Source organism: Phragmites australis, chromosome 5 (assembly GCF_958298935.1).
Source record: "Phragmites australis chromosome 5, lpPhrAust1.1, whole genome shotgun sequence".
NCBI lineage: Eukaryota > Viridiplantae > Streptophyta > Magnoliopsida > Poales > Poaceae > Phragmites > Phragmites australis.
This window is the reverse complement of record NC_084925.1, coordinates 28,363,510-28,385,578: the sequence shown is the minus strand read 5'-3', so window position 1 is coordinate 28,385,578 and position 22,069 is coordinate 28,363,510. Positions and strand designations below refer to the sequence as shown.

The 22,069-nt window shown below is 42.8% G+C and overlaps 1 protein-coding gene across 7 annotated transcripts; it reads right to left on the bottom strand.

Moving 5' to 3' along the window:
• Window positions 1-1,288: 1,288 nt before the first annotated feature.
• Window positions 1,289-13,024, bottom strand: LOC133919105 (protein AUXIN-REGULATED GENE INVOLVED IN ORGAN SIZE-like). Of its 7 annotated transcripts, XR_009909894.1 has the most exons (4): window positions 12,867-13,024; window positions 12,705-12,793; window positions 7,660-8,632; window positions 1,764-7,628 (listed from the first exon to the last, which is right to left on the bottom strand). XR_009909894.1 is itself a non-coding variant. In XM_062363369.1 (3 exons), the coding sequence occupies exon 3, from the start codon at window positions 1,762-1,764 to the stop codon at window positions 1,465-1,467; it is 300 nt and encodes a 99-aa protein (XP_062219353.1). In that variant the 5' UTR covers window positions 1,765-1,856; window positions 12,705-12,793; window positions 12,867-13,023; the 3' UTR covers window positions 1,289-1,464. The 7 variants fall into 7 exon arrangements, 4 of the variants coding, with proteins under 4 accessions (XP_062219353.1, XP_062219354.1, XP_062219352.1 ...); XM_062363369.1 differs by lacking the exon at window positions 7,660-8,632 and having other exon boundaries at window positions 1,289-1,856; window positions 12,867-13,023; XM_062363370.1 differs by lacking the exon at window positions 7,660-8,632 and having other exon boundaries at window positions 1,289-1,848; window positions 12,867-13,023.
• Window positions 13,025-22,069: the final 9,045 nt, after the last annotated feature.

Here is a 22,069-nt window from a genome sequence, read left to right as displayed (position 1 = left end):
ATTCTCATCTAATCAACATGATGGCCTAGCTCTAGATCAAGCACCTCTTAATATGCAGAAGCGTAAGGTGTGTACCTGCGTTCGGTGACACCATCTTGAGTTGAAAAGGTGATGAGATATGGTCGGTGAAGGCGTGCACGTTGGTGCGGAGAATCGAAGGCTTGATGGTGAGGTCATAGATGCAAAATAGTTGATGCCACTGGCGTGAGGAGGAAATCACTGTGGGCGTAGGTCGGTGTAGACGTGGCTGGCGCGATGCAGATGCTAGCGATGACGCGATGACAGTCTTCGCCCCACTGCAGCGCTCTCTGAGATCGGGTTAGGGCTTAAGTATGTTGAGGTGTGCGTCGGTCTCGAATTATCATCAAAAAAATGAGACACCGGCATGGCCCTCTTTTTATAGCGCTAGTGGAATAGAACCACAACTATCGGTTGGTTGCGCCCTCGAACAGGGCGCGAGAGGTGGGGTGTGCTCCCTTGAACTCTCGGTGAGTTTATTAGGCAAACGTTAGGAGCCGAGATCATATCCAATACATGAAAAAAGGAATATGTCTGCATTTTGGTCTAATAATTGCGAATGCCAAGGAGGCGACGTTTCTTGGAGTTCTAGAGTTTGGATTAGCATCTCTATGAGCTGCAAAAGTTTGCATAGAGATTTAATTTCCAGAACTACTGCAACTTTGCTCTACAATTATATAGGAATGTAAGTAGAGCATACGGGTGCTTGTTTGCTTACGTGGCAAAGTTTCGGTGGCTTTTCACAACATTGGCTACTACGGGATGATTTACAAAAAGTGAGTCCAAGAACACATGTTTTGAAGTAAACATATACGGAGTTCACAATATGCAAAATCAATAGTGTGACAACTGATGATTCTCTGCTTGCAGTAGAAGATCTACTCCCTTCATTATTTTATTTGACGTTTTTTTATTTCTCACAATCTCCAAGATGCAACTAGCTTGGATAATTACTTTCACAACTTTATGTAGATATGTATGGAAGTAAAAAAAAATTGAACTATAGCAATACGGATTTTGTCTAGGCAATCTCTGTACGATTTTAAACATGTTGACCGTCAAACTTCAAACGGTTGAGAACTAACTCTTGGGCAGGATGGTGGTTTCAAATTAACCTTTGTGCCTACGTTTTATTCACAAACGAGTGCTTTCAGTAATCAGTAGTAATATTTTTAGACCTGTGGTATGAGCGGTGTGCCATCCTCATGACCGAAAAAAAGCTTTAAATATTAGGATGTCAAATAGAAAAGACCGCAGAAGGAGCTAGTACTATCAACGTGGAAGAAAATTTATATACATAAACTCAGATAATTTGAAGTAGAAAACAAAAGTACATCGCTAATTAAGCCCACATGAAATGTGCGCTTTAAATTGATCCAACACTCAGATACAAGTTCAAAACCTCTCTCCCCTCTGGCTAGCAAAACTCTGTAATTGTACATCAATCTACAAGTAGGATGTCGGATCCACGACGCCGTTCCGGCAACCGGGCGGCGTGAGCGCCAGCAGCAGCAGCATCGCCAGCATCGCTACCGGCACGAGCAGCAGCACCAATGGCGGTGGCGAGAGCGGTGGCAGGACGAGCGGGAGCACCAGCAGCAGCATGGTGATGAGGGCGAGCAGGAGGCACGACTTCACGGAGAAGTACTTGGAGCAGAAGCCCCTCGGTGTGCTCGGGTCATCGTACTTGCGCCGGCCGTCGAGTTGAGCTGTCCTCCCGCCTGGCGGTGATGCCGGCGACGGCATTAGTCTCGTGCCGCCGCTTCAAGTGCGATGGCGGTGGTTTGCCGCTCGGACCGGTCGGTTCCTGGACGTCCTTCGGAGACGCTGCTTTTAAGCTCAAGATGATCAACATGAGGCAGTAGGTTAATTTCCTGTCTTCTATCCTTAATTTGTAAGTGTGTATAGAGTTGAATGGATTTTCTAGCCTTAATTTCGATCGGCCATGTTGAACCGAACGAAACCGTGGTCTTTAATTGAATCTAGACGGCAGGTAGGCGGCGTGTACAGTGTAATAGTTCCAAGTGGTTGCATGAACCAATCCGGTAATGCCTAGTAAAAAATGCCATGGGTACAAAGAAACATTCCCTCTAACAATTTTAAAAAGGGAGAAGCCCAATCCAAATTGGCTAGCCAAATTGCCTAAGAGGCTTCTCACGTAAGCCTAACCAAAACGGAAAAAAGTTCTTTCAAAGAGAGGGAACTAACCCCACCATAGAGGCATTGCTCTAAACTGCACCACATGACAACTTTAATTTTGAAAAACTACATAGATTTTTTTTCCTTCTCATCTCTTTCCTCCCAAATTGACCCATGAAGACAAGCAACAGAGAGCACCACCGCCATGAAGGTAAGCAGAGAGATCTTCCTCTCAGAGCTCTCCTCGCAGAGTGACAGGGCCTAGTTCATGGCCTTGCGCATCATCGAGGAGCCCTCACCGCCAAGCCTCTTCCTGCCTATGCCGTCGCTGCATGCCTGGATCCACAAAAAAGATCACCAAGGAGCATTCCAAGGTGAGGCCGACATCCTTGTGACTCATGGGCATCCTCGAACCACCGGCCTCCACAACCTCATTAACCCAAAGCCGTAGCCTCGGCCTCCTCCTTGACACATCATCGCCTCCTCCTCAAAATCCACATTGCCGCTGGCCTACTCGACCTTGTCCACCCGAAGCTACTGCCCCATTCGTCATCCTCCTCCACCCAAAGCCTGAGCCCAAGCTCCAATGCTGATGGCCTCATATCCAAGGTACCACTGGCCTCCTCGACCCTGCCGGTCGCCTCCTCCTCCAGATCCACATCATGGCCTCCTCGACCTCGTCCACCCAAATTCACTACCCCAACCGTCATCCTCCTCCACCCGAAGCCGAGCCAAAGCTACGGCCACTACGCAGAAACCCCAATTCGTAATCGCCTATTAGTACCGATCTTGCTACATCAATAATGATAAGATACCACTGTTGGTTTATAACCAATGACAGAAAAAATGATGATTTTAGTAGAACCAATAGTGATATCTCATATTATTGCTGATTCATAACACAAATTGGTAGTGGTACATCCCTATCGATTTATGGGTAAAATTGACAAAGATATACACATTATTACTACTAGTTGATGTCACGAGTCGGCAGTGAGCCGACAGTCCTAAATAAGACACCAAGTTTAAAGTTGAAAAGTTTAGACTAATGAAGTAACTATAAAATAAGTTTCTAATTGCATTAAGAAATATATGATTATACTAAGAAATATATTATTACATTAAGAAATAAGGTTTTGGTCGATTATAAAATATATAACTCCTAATTACAAAGAAGTTCATATTACACAAAAACTAACATCTAGATTGCAAAAGATCACTAAGCCTATGCTATAGCTTGCCTATTCTTATGCTAGCTTAGACTTCTTTACTGACAGGCCATCATTGTTTGACGATGATGACTGCGGCTCCTCCTCCCCATCCTCCTTGATGCTAGCTGGCCTCCTCCTCCTCTGTGGAGGAGTCTTTAGAGCCAACCGCATCCTCCTTCTCCTCCTCAGAGGACGCGACATCCTCTACACTGGCCTCTTCCTCCTCTGAGCTCATCGTCAGGTAACGTTGGGTTGGAGTGCCCTCCATGAAATGCTCTCAGTCCTCATCGCACTAGGAGTAGGAGAGATTGTGGGAAGAGAAGGAGAGGTCATCATCAGAGGGAGATGCCATTGCCTCATCCTCCGAAGATGACGATGGTGGAGATAGAGGGGAGACTGGTGGTGGTGGACGAGTAAGGATGGGCGGTGACGGAGGAAAGGCTAGCGACATTGTTTTCTTCTATAGGGTGATCCACTTGGGGCTGCACGATGAGGTAGAGGGTTATGTACGTAGTTTTTACATATGGAGGATTGTTCTGAATGCTTAAACTACATTGTAATAAACTTCTTATGTATTAATATTAAGTTACATACATTTTAGTTACTTATATTCGTAATTTTTAATACTAAGTTAATTTTCTTCGCAATTTTTAGATTGTTTCTTCTACGTTCTGGTTACCTATTCGTACTTTTAGTTGTATTTTATGTTGATAGTATTAGTGACATTTCTAGTTAGCATCTGTAGTGATAGATTTTCATTGATGCCTCGGTTCAGTTAGAGTTATGGACCAACAGTGATTGGCTATTATTGGCGTTGGTTACTTGATCCGACAATGATAGTGTTGCAGCCTTATATTATTATCCTTATCCATCCATCTTAAACACTTATCTTTTTCTCCCTTCTTCCATGACACCACGCCACCATACCCTCCCAGACATCCTATGTCATGAAGCCTTGACTTCTGCCTTGCACTGCCGTAGGCCTCCATGAAACTGATGCAACCACACCCTCCGCAGACTTCTCTGTCCTGAAGCCTCAGCTTCCATGTTGTGCTGACGACTTCAATGACGCCACCATGCCCTCCCCGGCCTGTTCCATCTTGAAGCCTTGGTTCCCGCCCTGAGTTGCCACGACCTCCACAATTTTAGGTGCATAGTAAATGATTTTAGGTCAATTATGTATTTATGAGTTTAGTGGATTAGTTTTCTTTTATAAAAATTTGGTTGAATTTTAGCTATATTTATCCTCTCAGTGATTAAATAGGACAATGATGATACCATGTCAAATTAAGTTTAAATATGTTGTTGTGTGGTATTAGGATTTAGCTCGTGCAAATTACCTAAACCTTACTACTCATGATATCACATTTAAATTTTTGGGATACACAACTAAGGCACAAATGAAGAATTTTTCTTGTCATTCCTCGGCGAAAGGGCTTGCTCTCATTTTCTAATGAGTAAAGTATATAATAGCTCACATGGGTTTGTAATGATTATGCACTTATATGGTTAAAGGTTAGTAGCTTGAGTATCACAATTACATGTCTTCTTATTCAGTCTCTCTTAACACTCTGCATGTTCTTACTTTTTTGAATTGTGCCTCTGAGTTGAGGCCCTTTTTACGCAAGCCAATAAAGGTGATAATTGCCAACGATAATAGTTGTCACTGAGGTATTGTATCTTACATTACTTTTATCTAATGCAGTGTTTCACAAATAATATTTTGAAGTTGATTTGATTGCCACTGTTGAGAGACAATATCATAGAAGATTATACCAAGGCAGGGGAGAGAAAGATGCATTAGATTTGGTGCCATATTCCTTCTCTCTTTGCCTTTTCTCTCCTAGAATTAGCAACCAAACTTTAAGAGATTATAGCAGGGCAGATTTCAGCAAGACTGAAGGGTGGAAGGTGCATTAGGTTGTTCATCTTAGGACTATTGGACCACCTCCCCCCTCTGGCTCGGTAAAATTTTCTTTGCCAAACATAATAATATGTACTTTTCACTCACTTGCACGTATTCTATGATGACGAAGATGAAGTCCTCCTAAATGTTCTAAATGATGCTAAGGTATATAATTTTGCATGCTATTTCCTACTATTTAATTCGTACACAAATAAATGATGAAACTACGAGTGAATGATGAACTGCATGTCAACCATATATGATAAGTCATGATTATCTGTATTGAACCATATGCGATATGTGATGATGAACTGTATGTAAACTATATGATTGTTTTTTGTAGGTGTAAAATTATCGCTGTCGGTGCAAGCCAAGAACTGGTAGTAACCGTGGTGATATCACTACTGGTTTGTAGCTCAAATCGGGAGTGATATTAGGCTATCAATATCGGTTCATGTCTCAAACCGGCATTAATGGCTTATTATCACTGCCAGTTTAGAAACAGGTAGTGATAATCCTCACGTCGGAATTCATTCTTATCGTTACGGTAGCCTAAGAGCATTCAAGAAACTATCATTGATGATTGTTGAACCAGCATTGATAGTAATTTTAAACTGATATTGATGACGGTTTTTGTAGTAATGAGCACTGATGGTCTCCTCCTTGATCCCATCGGCCACCTCCTACAGATCTTTCTACTGGTGCATCGCCTTGCACAAATGCGCTTCATGTTGACGTAGCTCCAATGGTGGCTCGGTGAAGAGGCATGTGTGATTGGCGACAACGACGTGGATGTGCACTAGCTCGTGCTATGGATCCCGGTGCTGGCAATGATGGGATGGCTGACACCTTTTTTTTGCACTTTGTAAAATCTATCGGTGTTTGGTTGGCAACCCAGCGCATAATGATATTATGTTTATCATTGATGGAACTATGTGAAAAAAAGTCAATTGTGACAGATGGTAATCGTTATTAGTGACGAGTCCCGTATTTGTCATTCTGAACGTGTCACTGATGAGTCGTCATTGGTGACCGGTAAGACTCGTCACCAATAATGTCATAGGTGACAAGTGACAACTTTGACATGTTATTAATTTCATATCTCTTTTGTCTGTTTTTCACGTACTGTGGTCTTTAATAAAAACCGACCATGATAATAACTGACTATCATTGTCGCTTATTCACTATCGGTTCAAAAACTAGCAATGATGCTAGTTATGAACCGACAATGATAGTATTTCTTGTAGTAGTGTTTCCTAAAAAAATTCACTCGGATTTTAATCCACCACATCTCCATTCCTATCTAATATTCCATACATTTTCCCTAAGGCTCTGTTTGGATTGCGGAATTGGTCTAGATGAATTGAGTTAATGCTCAAATTCAAATCCATGTGGAAATAGAAATAAAGTTCCAATTCAATTATTTAGTTTGGTTAGTGAAGGAAGGTTGAAATAGAAATCAGATTGCTCTCTCGTCGTCTTCTTCGTTCACTCCATCCTGTTGACTGACCCCATCTATGAGTGTGTCATCGTGCTATAGAGCCTCGTCATCCACCACTACGGATGGCGTAGCTACAACAGCTAAGGAGGACCTGACATGTCCAACCATAGAGCTCTACCTTTACGCGGAGGTGACCAGGGAGCTCAGAGCTATGAAGCCTCGCACTGGTGATTGTGAAGCTCGACTGGAGTGGCCATGGATTCGGCCGTCGTGAAGCTCAATGATGGTGGCCATGGATCTCACCAAGGCCCCATGGTGGAGGCCATGGAACTCGCTTGTCGGCATGTAGATCTGAGCACTGGAGAGGATGAAGGAGAAGAGATGTGTGCAGATCTTTGTTCTTGTCATACCCGGTTTTTCAAAAGAATAACTAGGTGCATTTCATATGTATACCAAGAGTTTCATCATACATGTAGTGGCATTATAAGTGATATACAGTTCTATATCGAATAGAATAACTTTATTGAAATAAATACAAGAGTCTACAAGACAATAGTGTAAGAACAAAAGATGACTCATATGGATCTTCTAAGCACACCACAGGCAATCTACTGGGGGCAACGTAACCTAGGACGCTCTGTCTTCCTTATAGCCTTCATCTTCCTTGATCTCCGCATAGTCTTCTCCAACCGAGCAGCATTTATTATTAGAAATAGCAAGTGTGACTACATATCGTACTCCGCAAGTGTGGTAAAGCATGACATGAGGGCTTAAGACAAGAAAGGTTTGACTCCGGTTTACTGCATCTATGCCATCCTAATCTAGGACTAAAAAGAACTTAGCAATTCTATTTACTATGTGTGATGAACCAACATTAAAGGAATAACTCATCGGATTCCATCCGACTACCAAACTCACCAGATATCCTATATCCGGCTACCAACTCATCGGGGTACCACCACCCGACTACCCAAAACCAACCATCCAAGATCCCCACTAATCCAGAAGAAGTCCAAGCCCTCTCTTGACCGTGAGCACGGCTGATCGATCAGTTTTATACTCTGCAGAGTCTGCACATTTTACCCACAAGTCGTGATTTCATCACCCGCATTACTAGATGACAGTCTCCATGTTGACATACTGGCCAAGCACTTACACACTTCTGAGGTGTGCGCTAGGAGATCACTACAAGACCGTTACAAAGCTCCCACCAAACTGCAAGCACCCACTGAAGTTTCACTGCTAACAGTGATTCCATCACTGCAAAAGCCCCCTCATGTGCCACTCAACCTTCCAATGGTATTCATAGAACCAGATGGGTGGCAAATTAATTGGCCAGGCCATATCCATATATGTCTCATGGTTGCGTTGTTGTGCTGGGTTACATGTCCATGAACCGGTCCTTAGCTACTGACTTGGGCAAGACTACCACTAGCCACAAGGGTAAATTAACCATCATGAATACTAGAGTAACAAATCCACCTGGAACGTGTCCATAGGCCAACTGTAGAATACCATCACCAGAGATAACCATAATGTCACAACCACCCTCGGTCCACTTGCCCAAGTCCCTAGGTATCCATATTGCTACCAAGACTACCAAACCCGTTCATGTTGCATAGACCATTAAACAGATTAACATTTAAACCACCTGACTCGACAACATGACTAAGTATTTCTATCCACGATAGCCAAACTACAACACAAGTGACAAGGATAATCATGGAAGAATCTAGTAAACCCTAGCCATGGGATTCATATTGACAAGCATGCAACTTAGAAAGTAAAAGACACTCTTTCCTATAACGGGGTCAATGTGATCAAGGACACTTGCCTGGATGCTGCTCAGTGATCTTCGAAATCTTGATCTTGAAGTCCCTCGAACTGTTCTGTAACGTTATCAACTAATCTCGGGGACTATAAACAAACAACAAAAAGAATACACTAAGAACAACATACCAAATAGCAGCAAAGCACTAAAAAAGCTTACTAACGGAAAGTACTCATTACTACGATCGTGAGAGCGTAAGAATTGTCTAAAACAGAGCTATAACAAAAAGTTATAAAGGTTTGAAGTTACAGGGGTCTTTTTTAAAAAGGCTAGGGCTATTTGGTAAAAATAGAAAAGTCTAGGGGCTTATTTGTAAAAGTTTAGGGGTCTATATGCAAATAAATAAAACTTCAAGGGTCTAAATGTAAAATAAACAGTGCTGATAGGGTCTTTTTGTAAAAATAGAAAAGTATAGAGGGCTAAATGCAAGGTTACATATTTAAAAGAATTAACAGATTTTATTTAGAAAACCTAATTATGACGTCAGCATGCTGATGTGGCTCGGGAGGGTGACGTGGCTTGCCATGTAGGACAAAAATATCCACATGACACACTGACATGGATCACATAAACCCAATCATCAAAGTTGACACGTGGCATGATCCTATTGGTTTGCAAAGAGGTACGCTAACGTTCTAATCTTGGCCGTTGATCAAGAATCGGGCGGCTTATCGGCTTCTTTCTTCCTCAGGGTGACGCGAACGGTGGAACGGGGCTCCGGTGTGGCGGCGTTGGCACGGGTGACACCGGAACTTCGCCGCCAACATCAAGGGTCTCCGGCGAGCAGCGAAAAAGCTTAAATGAGTGTGGGGGATTCCGTTTGAGGCACGTGTCAGCGTCGGCGTGCAACGGAGTGGCTCGACGACGGTGAAGGGCAGCGACGAAGGCTCGATGGCAGCTAGAGCTCGGCTCCGACGGCGAAACTCGATGGTGAGAGGTTGTGGACGTCTAAATGCGGTGGGCGAACGGTGTCGTGAGCTCAAACAGCATCGAGGAGGCGCGGAAAGGCACGACGACAGTGACATGGTGCAGCGGAACTATGACGGCGTCGCGAGAGCTCTCATGTGGGGGAAAACCAATGGGATTTGGGGGCTTGGGCATGGTGGAGAGAGAGGAAGCTAGGCCAGGGGTTTGATTCGGGTTTTATAGCCGCAGGAGGGGTGGACGGTAGCGGAGACGAGGGGGATCGTGGCGGTGGTTTTCAGCGTGGCTCGATGTCGTGGGCGCGGGGGTTGCAGTTCTGCAGCGAGGCTATGGCGCCGGCCATGGAGTAGCACACGTGCCAGATGGTGATGTCTCCAAGGAGCTTTGCTAGGGGCGCGGGGTCATCGAACACGTCTTCATGAGCCCTAGCCCCGTCATCGACTTGAGCTTGCCATCGGCTGCCGTCGCAGCGATGTTGGCACCCTCCTCCCTACGATGATGTAGCTTCTGTAGGCGAGATTGCCAGTGAGGTGGCCGGTGTGGAGTTTGTCGGAGGACGGGTGGGGTCACCGATGAGGTTGCCACTAGAGCTCAACTCGAAGGTACGATGAGTGGCCTCGCTTCAATTCCGATTGATTTAGACCCTAACAGTGCTGCAGCTTCTGCAGGCGAGATTGTCAGCAAGGTGGCCGGTGAGGAGTTCATCGGAGGACGGGTGGGGTCACCGGTGAGGTTGCCACTGGAGCTCAACTCGAAGGTACGATGAGTGGCCTTACTTCAATTCAGATCGATTTAGACCCCAACAGGTCTGAATCATGAGACTCCTATCCTAGTTGGAAATTGATTTTCAATTCCAATTTTAATTCTAAAGGACATCCAGGTAGCTAAATTGACAAAACTCAATTTCAATTTCTCATTTCTTAGTTCGATTCTGAGAACAAAACGGGCATAAGTGTAACCCCACCCTCAGTCCTCACATTGTCGTCGATCACCTCACTTCCGCCCCCACAGGTGCCGCCAATCAGCCGTTTTACGAGGTTGTGGCCCACTGTCAGCCTCTCTTCTAAGTTCTGTCTCGTAACGCTATTGCTGGGGTCGTCTGCTTCCTCCTCTACACTACCCTTACCTACCCAGTCGTTGGTACAGGAGTAACCATGGAGCAAAATCTAAATTTGAAGATTCAGTTGCTATCGTACTGTCAATTTTTTTTTGTCAAGTTATGTATATAATAAATCAACAATAATGGGGTCACAATATTTAAGGCTGTATAGTTGAAAAATGTTACGGATCGGATGGCACTTTATATTGTAAAAGACGTCTATGAGCTCTAGTATTCACTAAGAAGAAGACGGTACTCGAGATGGTCCTAGTACTCAGATTTGATAAAAACAAGAAAAGAGCAAATCCTCAAGGGAATTTGATCGCAAAAAAGAGATTAACATCTTCCATTTTAGAAAGTAGCAAGCAGTGAATAAAACGGCCAAGTCTAGATGTGTAGGATGGGAAGGTTAAAATATCTCCCATGCCATTACCAAGCCATTGTCCTGTTCCTATCGAGTACAACTAATGTTTTGCATGGATGTATTTTGAGACAAATGTTCTGATTGATTCATATGTATAGTTCAGATATTCATAGCAATACTATACATGGTCAATGCTTAGATAAACTTGAGTTACTTGATGGTTCATGCAGTACGTAAAAAACAGATAAATAAGACACGATTTAGTGATAGATCATTATACGATCTGTTACTTATATAGTCTAAGATCGGGATCGGATCTTAACCCATCACTTATACCAGATCATCAGTGACTGGTCATAATATCACCCGTCACTTATCACATTAGTGACAGGTTATAAGTATATTCAAATATTGTCTAATTGATTCCTCTTTATACAGGTCTTTTGACAAGTACCTTCAAGCTGAACTTAACTACCACGCGAAAGATGACCGTAGACCGACACACAAGATCAGGTTCACAGTAAATGTTATCAAACAGATTATCAAATGCTCTATGTTACTGTTTTTTCTTTTGATCTAATAGTAAATTTTCTTTTCTGCAATATCACCAATAACCATCCGGCAACATCTGCAGATTCTATGTTACGTAGAACATGCTCCTCATGCTCTTAGGAAAAGGATATTAATTTCCCCGATGTAAGTTCAATACAAGATTATTCGTAACTAATCTTAGCAATTAGTTTAATTCCATGATAACATACATTAGTTACACGTTAAATTATGCAAGATTTTTCGGGTTTTTTCGATGATGGTGCACTCCTGAAAATTTGACAACGGATCACTGAGTTCATGCTATCTGAAGTCATCAGCCCATACGGTAAGTTGCACTATATAAATCCTAGGTTGTGAGGTCTTATGTAATATGAATTGATTGAAACTTTGTAACCTTTATGATTCTGTAATGAATTGATTAGAACTTTATAATCTTTGTGATTCTGTGATGAAGTGAGTTCTTATATAAGTGTGTTTGTCGATATGAATTTAGATGCATTGATGTTGTTTGCTGGTAGAAGACGGCTACCAAATTCTGATTATGCTCAGGATACAGCTAGGAAACAGGATAATCCTACAGGGCAATCTACATATAAATGATAGGTAACCTCTTCACACTCACTTATATTAAGACATAAGTGAAGACATAAGATGATATTCGTCACATGTATTGTATTATAAGTGACGGTAATCCGTTACTTATGTCTTTCTTCTTGGCACATAGGAAACACATTTCAGTGATACGTTATAATTACGACACGTCACATAAAAAGTTTAGAACTCAAGAATCCGAGTAACACTGACAAATTTAAATAATGAATACCAAAAATTTGAGTTGTTACTCTAGAGGATACTGAGAAAATCCTCATTGGTTTGCAAAAGTAAGCATCGTTTAATCGTTGAACATAGATTAATGGTTTATTACGAGATTATGCAAAATAATTAATCTACTATGATCGATCTGTGACCATATATATAAAAAATAAGTTGTAACAGCAGTCACTACCAACAGACACTTATCACTGGCCCTTCAGAACAATTTTTACAGTCTTATGTAGTAGTGAAGAGGAATATGATCGATCCTTAAATAGTGGCGCCCAACATCCAACCACATCACATACGCACTGTTATCACTAATTTACGTATATACGTCTACAGAGAGCAGCAATAGTATTTACTGATTAGTCACTGATCCAGCTAGAGGAAGTAAACATATTACCTAGCATATATAGACAGCTGCGCCCAAACGCACGATCCGTCGATCGATTCAATTATTTCGCATGCACGCATCATCTCCATGCGTGTCCGCTGCATGCACACCTCGATATGATCCCCCAAAGGAAGAAGAAAGTATTAACGGACCGCACAAAGTATTGCATACCTCACCAGATGCCGGTGAGACGATAACCACACCTTTTCAAGCCATGCATGTAGCCGACGACGACGTTACTCGACTAGCCAGTCGGTCATTCAGTCAGTCAGTAAGAGGGAGAGAGAAATGTGTACGGGGTAGAAGAACATAGAGCTTAGGCGGCTATATAGTCGCGGCCGAGGAAGAGAGAGGTGGAAGAGGGTAAGGGTACACTGCATCCGGTCTAGGATTCAATCCTTTATAAAAACTAAAATTTTCATAAGAATGAGTCTAGTCGATAGATTCGTTCTATTAATACCTGGATTTGAAATGATATACTTAAGGCATCCTTATAAAACTAGATGGAGTGTAGGTTAAAACATTCCGGTCAGTCGAAAGTAAGGGTGGCAACAAGAGTTAGGTTAAAACTAGATGGAGTGGGAACATATCTCATCTGAAACCTAATACATTAAATTTGATCTAGCACCGAAATTCTTACCGAGTGTAAAATAACCCATAACTCTGGCTCCAGCATGGACATGAGACCTAATGGAGGACCCAAAACCTGATGGTGGTGTGGGCCGCTAGTTTTGGGCGAGAGGGAGCTAGGGAGGGGCGAAGGCACTGCATTGGGGAGATGAAGGAGTGGCCACCCCGGACCTGACCCAAATCATAGCCCACAAAGCACCAGCGTGTGCAAATTAAGCCCTAGATTTGATCCAAATCTGGTCCTGATCGGATGGCCCCGTGAAGCAATTGCTACATCGAATCCGCTCCCATCGGATCTAAAATCCACGAGGCTCCGACCTGACCTGGTCCACTACCATTCTTAGTGGGAAAACAACAAAACACATCCATCACCTAAAGACCGAACTCTAAATAAAAACAGAGCAAATATTACTACCGAGAGGATAAGTATTATCATAGTTAGGTTTTTAATTGTCGTCTTGGACCATTACTTTTGTTCTAAGAATATGTATTGAAAATATCATCATTTGAGACCATTTTTCATGATAATTTACTATATATATCATTTTTTATGTGACAAAAAAACTCTAGACTTTTGTCTCGTATAATTTTTTAAAATTTTATCAACATGCATTCTTAAACGTACGATATCTGATTGAGAATAGGATGAGCCGTGCTTAGTCTTCGTACTTGGTCTCCCACGCAAAGCTGAGGTGACGGCGAGCAGTTTTATAAGCAAAGGTGTCTTTCGGAGAAAATAAATGGGAGCAACATGCATGCACTCAGCAGACTCGGGTGGGTGGGTTCTTCTCCCCTGGCCACCCTTATCGCATGCATAATACCTGTTTCGTCTCCCTGCCTGCGGCCTATGAATTTGCACGGTCGGACAACACGTAGTACCAGTGCTGCTCTATGGACTCCATTTGTTTATCAGAAGTGCTACCAGAAGGCACAGACTTGAAGTTGCCTGGACCGCATGAATAAAAAGAGTAACCATCCTCCACTGTCATTGGATAATACCTATTGTGAGAAAGTGTCGTATGTACGTGTAGCACTTCTCTTTGATTATTCACCCTTTTTGTTATTTTAGAACCGTCTCCTTAATTTGTACCTAAATACTGGGGTTCTTGATGCAAGTGATCTCTATGGTTGTTATATATTTAGTGGGGTTAATAAACAATTGAAAGATCTTGTCTGAGCATCATTGCAATTTGCGTCTTGGCGCCAGGGGAGGAGTATCGTGAGGACTGAGTTCCTGCCAATGCAGAGAGGTTACAGTCCTTTACATTAAGGTGAACGCACACCGTCCGATAAAAAGGAGTGCTCAGATCAGGCGCTACAGTACCGATGAACAATAATTTATGTCGCTACAGTAGACCATATCACTGTTGCTACAGTGATTGATTCAGTAATAGTGATTAATTAATGCAGGCTACTGTAACTGTTGACTCGTTACACTGTTCACACGGTGATTCTCTGTATTAATCACAATTAAGGCAGAGGATCCGGGTCCGTATCGTGATGCTCTGGAGCACTTATACAATCTCATGCATGTGTGTATATATATCCTTTTATATTATAAAAGGTGAATATATACATCCTACATTTATGAATATATAATATTTTGGGCATTGATACGTTCTTATGTAGAACTTTGACTATTTTTATATGAAAATGATGATAAAAAATTGTAAAATGACCATATAATGTTAATATTTTCATGAAAAATCCAATTATATTACTTTCATATGACCAATCTAAATAGTTTTTCTTAAATATAATGGTCAAAGTTGGAGAGGTTTGATTACACACTTCCTAAGACGTTGTATATTTACGGATGGAGATAATATTTACCTAAACAGAAGAGAAAATTTCTGAGAAGGAAATTAACATCTTTCCTAACTCCTAGCCGTTGTGCCACTGCCAACCTCTATGAAGCCATGGTGAACTCCACCCTCAACCCTAATCCAGCGGCGGACAACTCAGACATCAAGCTGTCGAAATTAACCTAAATCATGAGGTAACAATACTACAAAAATTATTTTTCGAGACACCTACTGTTCATTTCTAGAGGCGAACCGCCTGAGCACTCGGCTCGGGCCCAGTGAGGTTGTGGACCGCCTGTGAAAACTAGTTTATATAGGCGGTTCCTTATGTGAATCGCTTGTAGAAATAGCTCTATTTCTACAGACGGTTTACATAAAGAATCGTCTGTGGAAATATCCGTTTTCACAGGTGATTCCTTATGTGAACCGCCTATAGAAATAGAGTTATTTCCACATGTGGTTCATATAAGGAACCGTCTGTGAAAATATCCCATAAATAGTGACTGCCCGTAGGGAGCTCGATTCAGACCGAGCTCACTGTTGTTCGAACAGTGCAGCTCAAGTGGTGGACGCGAATTTTGAAAACAACAGGGGAAGGTTTTGTTTTTAAATTCTTTGGAGGAGACATCTAAGGTAAGAGTATATCATCTCTAGGTGACATCTTTTTGAAGTATAGTTTTAGATTTATGGTTTATTTAGGGTTTGAAAATATTTTAGAGTGCTCATGGTTCTAACCATTTAGATCCTTAGATTAACTAAAATTTGTGAAAATATTGATTCCATTGTGTAGATTCACATGATTCTAGCATTATGTATCAAAATTGTAGCTTCAATTTGATGTTTTTTAAGCCTCTAGGAGGTTTCATCATGAATGGGGATTTTTTTTATCTAGATCTAGATGTAGAGGGAGAGAGAGTAATGAATCCCTATTGTTTCGAGCCATAAATTTGCGCCAATATAGATTCAATTGCGTAGACATATTATAATCATAACATGCCCAATTTTTTCTATATTTTTAAAAAAGTCTTTTTTAAAATTGATCTTATTATTAATTAATTAATTTATGTATCTAATTATGTGGTTGAAGTTAAAGATGGACAGAGCATAGATGTATGATGCGCCAAGATATGGAGAAATATACATCAAAGGACTTTCTGCTTTTATTGAAGCCGCCGAGAAGGACGTTTTGACTAAGAAGACAAAGGAAATATATTATCCATGTTCTGACTGTAAGAACTAGAAATTATGGGTAAAATCAAGCATAATCAAATCACACTTGATCTTGAGAGGTTTTGTCGAGGATTACACATGTTGGTACAATCACGGAGAACAATGTACAAGCGAACCAAACGACAACATCGCTGCTGATCAAGTGGATGGTGATGATGAGGGAGTCGAAGGCGACACTAATGTTATGGTGGATGATGATACCGATTTCGATCTGGAGGAAATATTGTGCCACGCAGAACCGCATGTTTTAAGGGACATGAGAGATTTAAATAATTTTGAGGCGTTACAGAAGGCATCGAAAGAACTTTTGTATGAGGAATCGAAGGGCTGTGATAAGGAGTTTACGGTGTTGCATTCGGTGCTTGAACTTCTAAGGTTGAATACCAGCAATGGATGGTCCGACAAGAGTTTCTCAGATCTGTTGAGCCTCTTGGCAAACATGCTTCCGAAGCCTAAATCCTTGCCCACCACCACTTATCAGGCGAAGAAGCTTATATGTCCGTTGTCATTGGATGTGCAAAAAATACACGCGTGTCCGAACCACTGTATCCTTTACCGTAAAGAGTACGAAGCCTTGGATAGATGCCCAGTGTGCAATGCAAGTCGGTACAAGAGGAATGATGATTGTGAGGACGAAGATGCTTCCGCCAATGCGAAGAAGAAGAAGAAGAGTACTGCTGGTCGTGACGAAGAAGACACTTCTTCCGACGCGGAGAAGAAGAGAAAACATCCTGCCATGGTGATGTGGTACCTGCCAGTGATCTCCCGCTTGCAGCATTTGTACTCGAACCCTAGGGACTCTGAACTGATGCGTTGGCATTTCGATAAGCACAAGAAGGATGGAACTAAGCTTCAACACCCCGCTGATGCTAGCCAATGGAGAAAGTTCGATGCCATGTATCCAGATTTCGCTGAAGAACCAAGGAATGTAAGGTTTGCGTTGAGTACCGATGGAATGAATCCTTTCGGTGACATGAGCACCTCACATAGCACTTGGCTAGTGGTCCTGGCCATCTACAACCTTCCTCCATAGCTATGCATGAAGCGTAAGTATCTTATGCTGTCCATTCTTATCCAAGGACTGAAACAACCTGACAACGATATAGATATGTTTCTGGAACCACTGATGGAAGATATGACGAAACTGTGGAACGATGGGGTGCGGGTGTGGGATGAGTTCCGACAATAATACTTCACGCTGAAAGCCATGATTTTCATTACCATCAGTGATTATCCCACCTTTTTTTCCTTATCGGGACAAGTTAAAGGGAAGCAAGGATGTGTTGTGTGCTTGGATGAAACCGCGTCTGTGTACCTTCCGTACTCACGGAAGATAGTGTACACACGACACCGACGGTTCTTACTCAGAACTCACAGATACCGCAAGATGAACAAATATTTTGACAACACGGTTGAGCAAGGTACTGGTCCAAAACCTCGCAGCGGGGCACTAGTGATTGAAATGGTTAGGAGCATCAAGGTTGTTTTTGGGAAGCAGCCGAAGGGTAAAAAGAGGAAGAAAAGTGAGACGACGACCGGCATGCTATGGAAGAAGATGCGATTTTCTTTAAGTATTTTCCCTACTGTAAGGATTTGGACGTTCGCCACAGTATCGATGTCATGCACGTTGAGAAGAATGTGTGTGATAGCATCCTTGGCCTCTTAGTAGACATACCGGGAAAGACAAAGGATGGAATCAAGTCACATAAGGACTTGGTGCATTTTTGAAATCAGGCCAGAGCTACATCTTGAAGACAGACCAAATGGAAAATATTATCTTCCCCCGGCTAGCTACTCTCTGACACATGAGGAGAAAAATACACTGTGCAAGTGCTTACGTGGGGTGAGAGTATCGACTGGTTACTCATCCAACATTAAGAAACTAGCCTCGATGAAAGATTTAAAGCTAATCGGCATGAAGTCTCACGATTGTCATGTGACGATGACGCAGATGCTCCCTATTGCAATCATGGGTATCAAGCCAGGATACATAAAGGTGGTCATCACACAGTTATGTCACTTCTTTAACGCAATTGCTCAAAAGGTGATCGATGCTGAAAAACTGGGTGCTCTACATAATTACTTGGTAGAGACTCTGTGCCAACTTGAGATGTGCTTCCCTCCATCCTTTTTCGATGTCATGGTACACCTCTTGGTTCATATCGTGAATGAGATAATTGCACCGGGCCCCGTATTCTTACATCAGATGTATGCATTTGAGCGGTACATGGGCATTCTCAAAGGCTATGTACGGAATTGTGCTCACCTAGAGGGTTCTATGGATCGAGGGCTATAGTACCGAAAAAGTCATTGAGTATTGCATTGATTACATAAAAAATGCTAAACCGATTGGTGTACCTGTATCTCGACATGAGGGGAGGTTGTCTGGGAGAGGGACCAAAGGAAAGAAAAGATTCATCGATCATGATTACAAAGCAGTGGAAGAAGCACATTTCACCATCATGCAGCAACTCCAGATAGTGGGGCCGTACATCGAGCAACACCTGGATGAGCTTCACACAGAGAATCAAGGCCGCTCACATGATTGGATTTTGAAAGAGCACAAGCGTCGCTTCACCACATGTTTCAAGAACCAAAACCTTCCAGATGGTGAATCTATAGATAAAAAAAATGTGAAAATGTTGGCTTGTGGCCCATCAAGTTTAGTTACGTCATGGCAAGCATATGACATTAATGGGTACACGTTTTATACCAAAGCAAATGACAAGAAGAGTACGGCCCAAAACAACGGCGTTCGGATATAAGCCTATGACACAACAGGGGAGGAAAAGATCACCTACTATGGGTTCAGATGAAGTGAATCTACAGATCCCCGTCTTTAGGTGCAAATGGGTCAAACACCCAAATGGCGTGGCGGTGGACAACTACGGATTCACAACTGTCGACCTCAGCATTGTAGGCCACAAGATGACCCATGGGTACTCGCTGATCACGTCGCACATGTTTTCTATATAATTGACCCCGCAAATGAAAAGAAGCACGTAGTTGTTACCGAAAAATAAAGAATTGTCGGAGTTGAGAATGTGAAGGATGAGGAAGAATACAATCAGTTCGACGACGTGCCGCCTTTCGGAGATCCAGAAAAGATCAAACTTGTAGAAGCAACCCTCGATAGATCTGTGATGACCTACATGCGCCTTGATGGTGTAGGGAAAACAGTTCAAGGCAATTAGTGCTATGTTATGCAAATTATTTTCCAGTGTGATTTTCATGTCATGCAATTTCTTTTCCAATGTGACATACATGTTATGTGACTTAATACCGAGGGCATGTATGGAGTACTAAAATGCTTTAATTAATATATGGGATTGTATTAAGGACATGTATTAAATATATGCATCTAGAATAATTTTACTAGGGAAAAAATTAAAAAACATTATTATAAGAGAAAATCTATAATATTCATCTGAATCACTACACGATTCATGATATGCCACACATTCTAGGCCTCACTTGTCTCCTTGTGAATCTACAAAGTTATTTAGTGGCATAAAGATCGCCCCTTATTATCTACTGATATTGTAACATACCAATTAAATACAGTTTACAGGAAGCTGCTATTTTTGTGTTTTTATTTTCATTGCTATGGTAGAAACGGTGGCCTTTCTACATTATCTATTCACTCTTGGACTTTTCTTTTACATGAATTATATATATCCTTAGGTGTTGCTTCTACTAATTATTTTCAATAGTGTGTGCTGAGTGAACAGTAGACAAGGGTACAACTGGATAACAATATTACGATGACTAATCCAGAGTATATTTTAAGGGCCTCATGGAGCTAAGATTCTTTTTATTTTCTCTAAAATAATATTACTCATTGCAATTTGATCTTTATTGCATCTTGCTTTACAATGGCATAGTGGCACGAGAAATTTCATTGATGAACCATTGCATTTGTCAGTTTTTTCTAGGCAACAATAATCCAGCAGTCGATTAAGTATCATAGGGCAAAAGAGGACAGTTACCCCTAAGAAACAAGAAGGAAGCAGGAGGTCGGATAGGATCCCAAGCTCGCTCGCAATAGATGGTGCCCCGGTACAGAGGACGCTCTCAATAGAGGCCTCCCCGGCACAGAGGCCGCTCACAATAGAGGGCGCCTCGATACAGAGGACACTCGCAATAGAGGCCTCCCCGGCATAGAGGTCGCTCCCAATAGAGGGCGCCCTGACACAAGATGGGGCGGATGCAAGCAGGAGGTCAGATAGGAGCCCTAGCCCGCACCAGATATCCTCCTCCGATAGCAGCGAAAGCTCGGGCTCATATCACAACCCACGCCCTATTTCGTGCGAGCGGGAGAGCTGACCTCGGGAAAGTGACAATGACTACGATCCCGCTGAAGAGGTATTTAGCTGAGTCAATGCATTTTATACTTCTTAATTAAATGGAGGAATATTTTTTGTTTATGTCAACTCTCCTTTTGTTCTCTCTAGATGGTGAGGGTGCAAAGATCTTCACGTCGATCATCTACGCCACAACCTTCCGCTCCCTCTATGCTCGAAACTTCGAGTCCCTCTTGGGGTACACTGAAATGAAGACGGGGCGAGCGAAGCAGAAACAAGTTGTCGTCTGGCACTTATACAATAACGCAAGTTGGTGTTGAAGGGAGCCTGTTGCACCTCGTAAGGCATGCGCCAAATTCCGCAACAGTTGCAGCTTTCTTGTGAAGGAGTACGTCCCAATCACAATAACTGATTGGCGGTTGCTGCCGGATGAGACGAAGGAGTTCCTATGGGCAACATTGCAGAGAACCATCCGATTCCCCTCGGGAACAAAGGAAGCCGCCAAATAGAATGCATTGAAAACTATGGGAAAGAACTTCCGGGGCTGGAAGAGTGAGCTGAATAAGGACTTCGTGAAGAAGAACTTGGTACCCTTTAATAAATACGGAAAGATTACGCCAGATCAATGGGCAGAGTTTGTTAGGCAGAAGACCATACCTGAGACCATCAAACTGGGTGAATCGTTCAAGCACCTTGCGAAGAAGAACAAGTACTACCATCACCTGGGCTCGTCTGGGTACGCCTCCAAAATTTCTGAATGGAGGAGACAAGAAGAAGAGGCTGCCCGGGCTGGGAAACCCAACCCTTTGAAAAATTATGATGAGCAAAGAAGGAACAGGGTCTACGCTCGGTCTGAACGAACCGAGTCTGGGGACTTAGCCTTCAAAAGCCCCGAGACCATGGAAGTGACCCACACGGGATATCATCTTCAGCCGTCATAAGTCACAATCGCCAGCGTCACGGCCGCCCCCGCGCCCAGCATCTCTGCCTCAGGCACCTCCGCCCCAGAGCCAAGCCTCTCCACCTTAGGCACCTCCACCCTAGAGCTAAGCCTCTCCACCTCAGGCACCTTCACCCTTGCGCCCATTATCTCTGCCTCAGGCACATTCGCCCCCGCACCCATTATCTCCACCTCAGGCATCTTCGCATCGTGTTTCACCGTCTGTGACTCCGGCACCTCCACCTCTAGTGTCTACGACTCTGGCATCTCTGCCTCTAGCGTCTGCGCCTCCAGATCCTTCACCTGAGCATCGGAGAGTCCCTATCATTGTTATCCCATATGAAAAGACTCTAACATCTCCGGTGGAGAGGTGGCTTATGTCCTCCAAAGCAAAGGCATCATTCACTCCGGAATCTCTAGCGAAGGTCAATCTCACTCCGGAATCTCCAGCGAAGGGCAATCTCG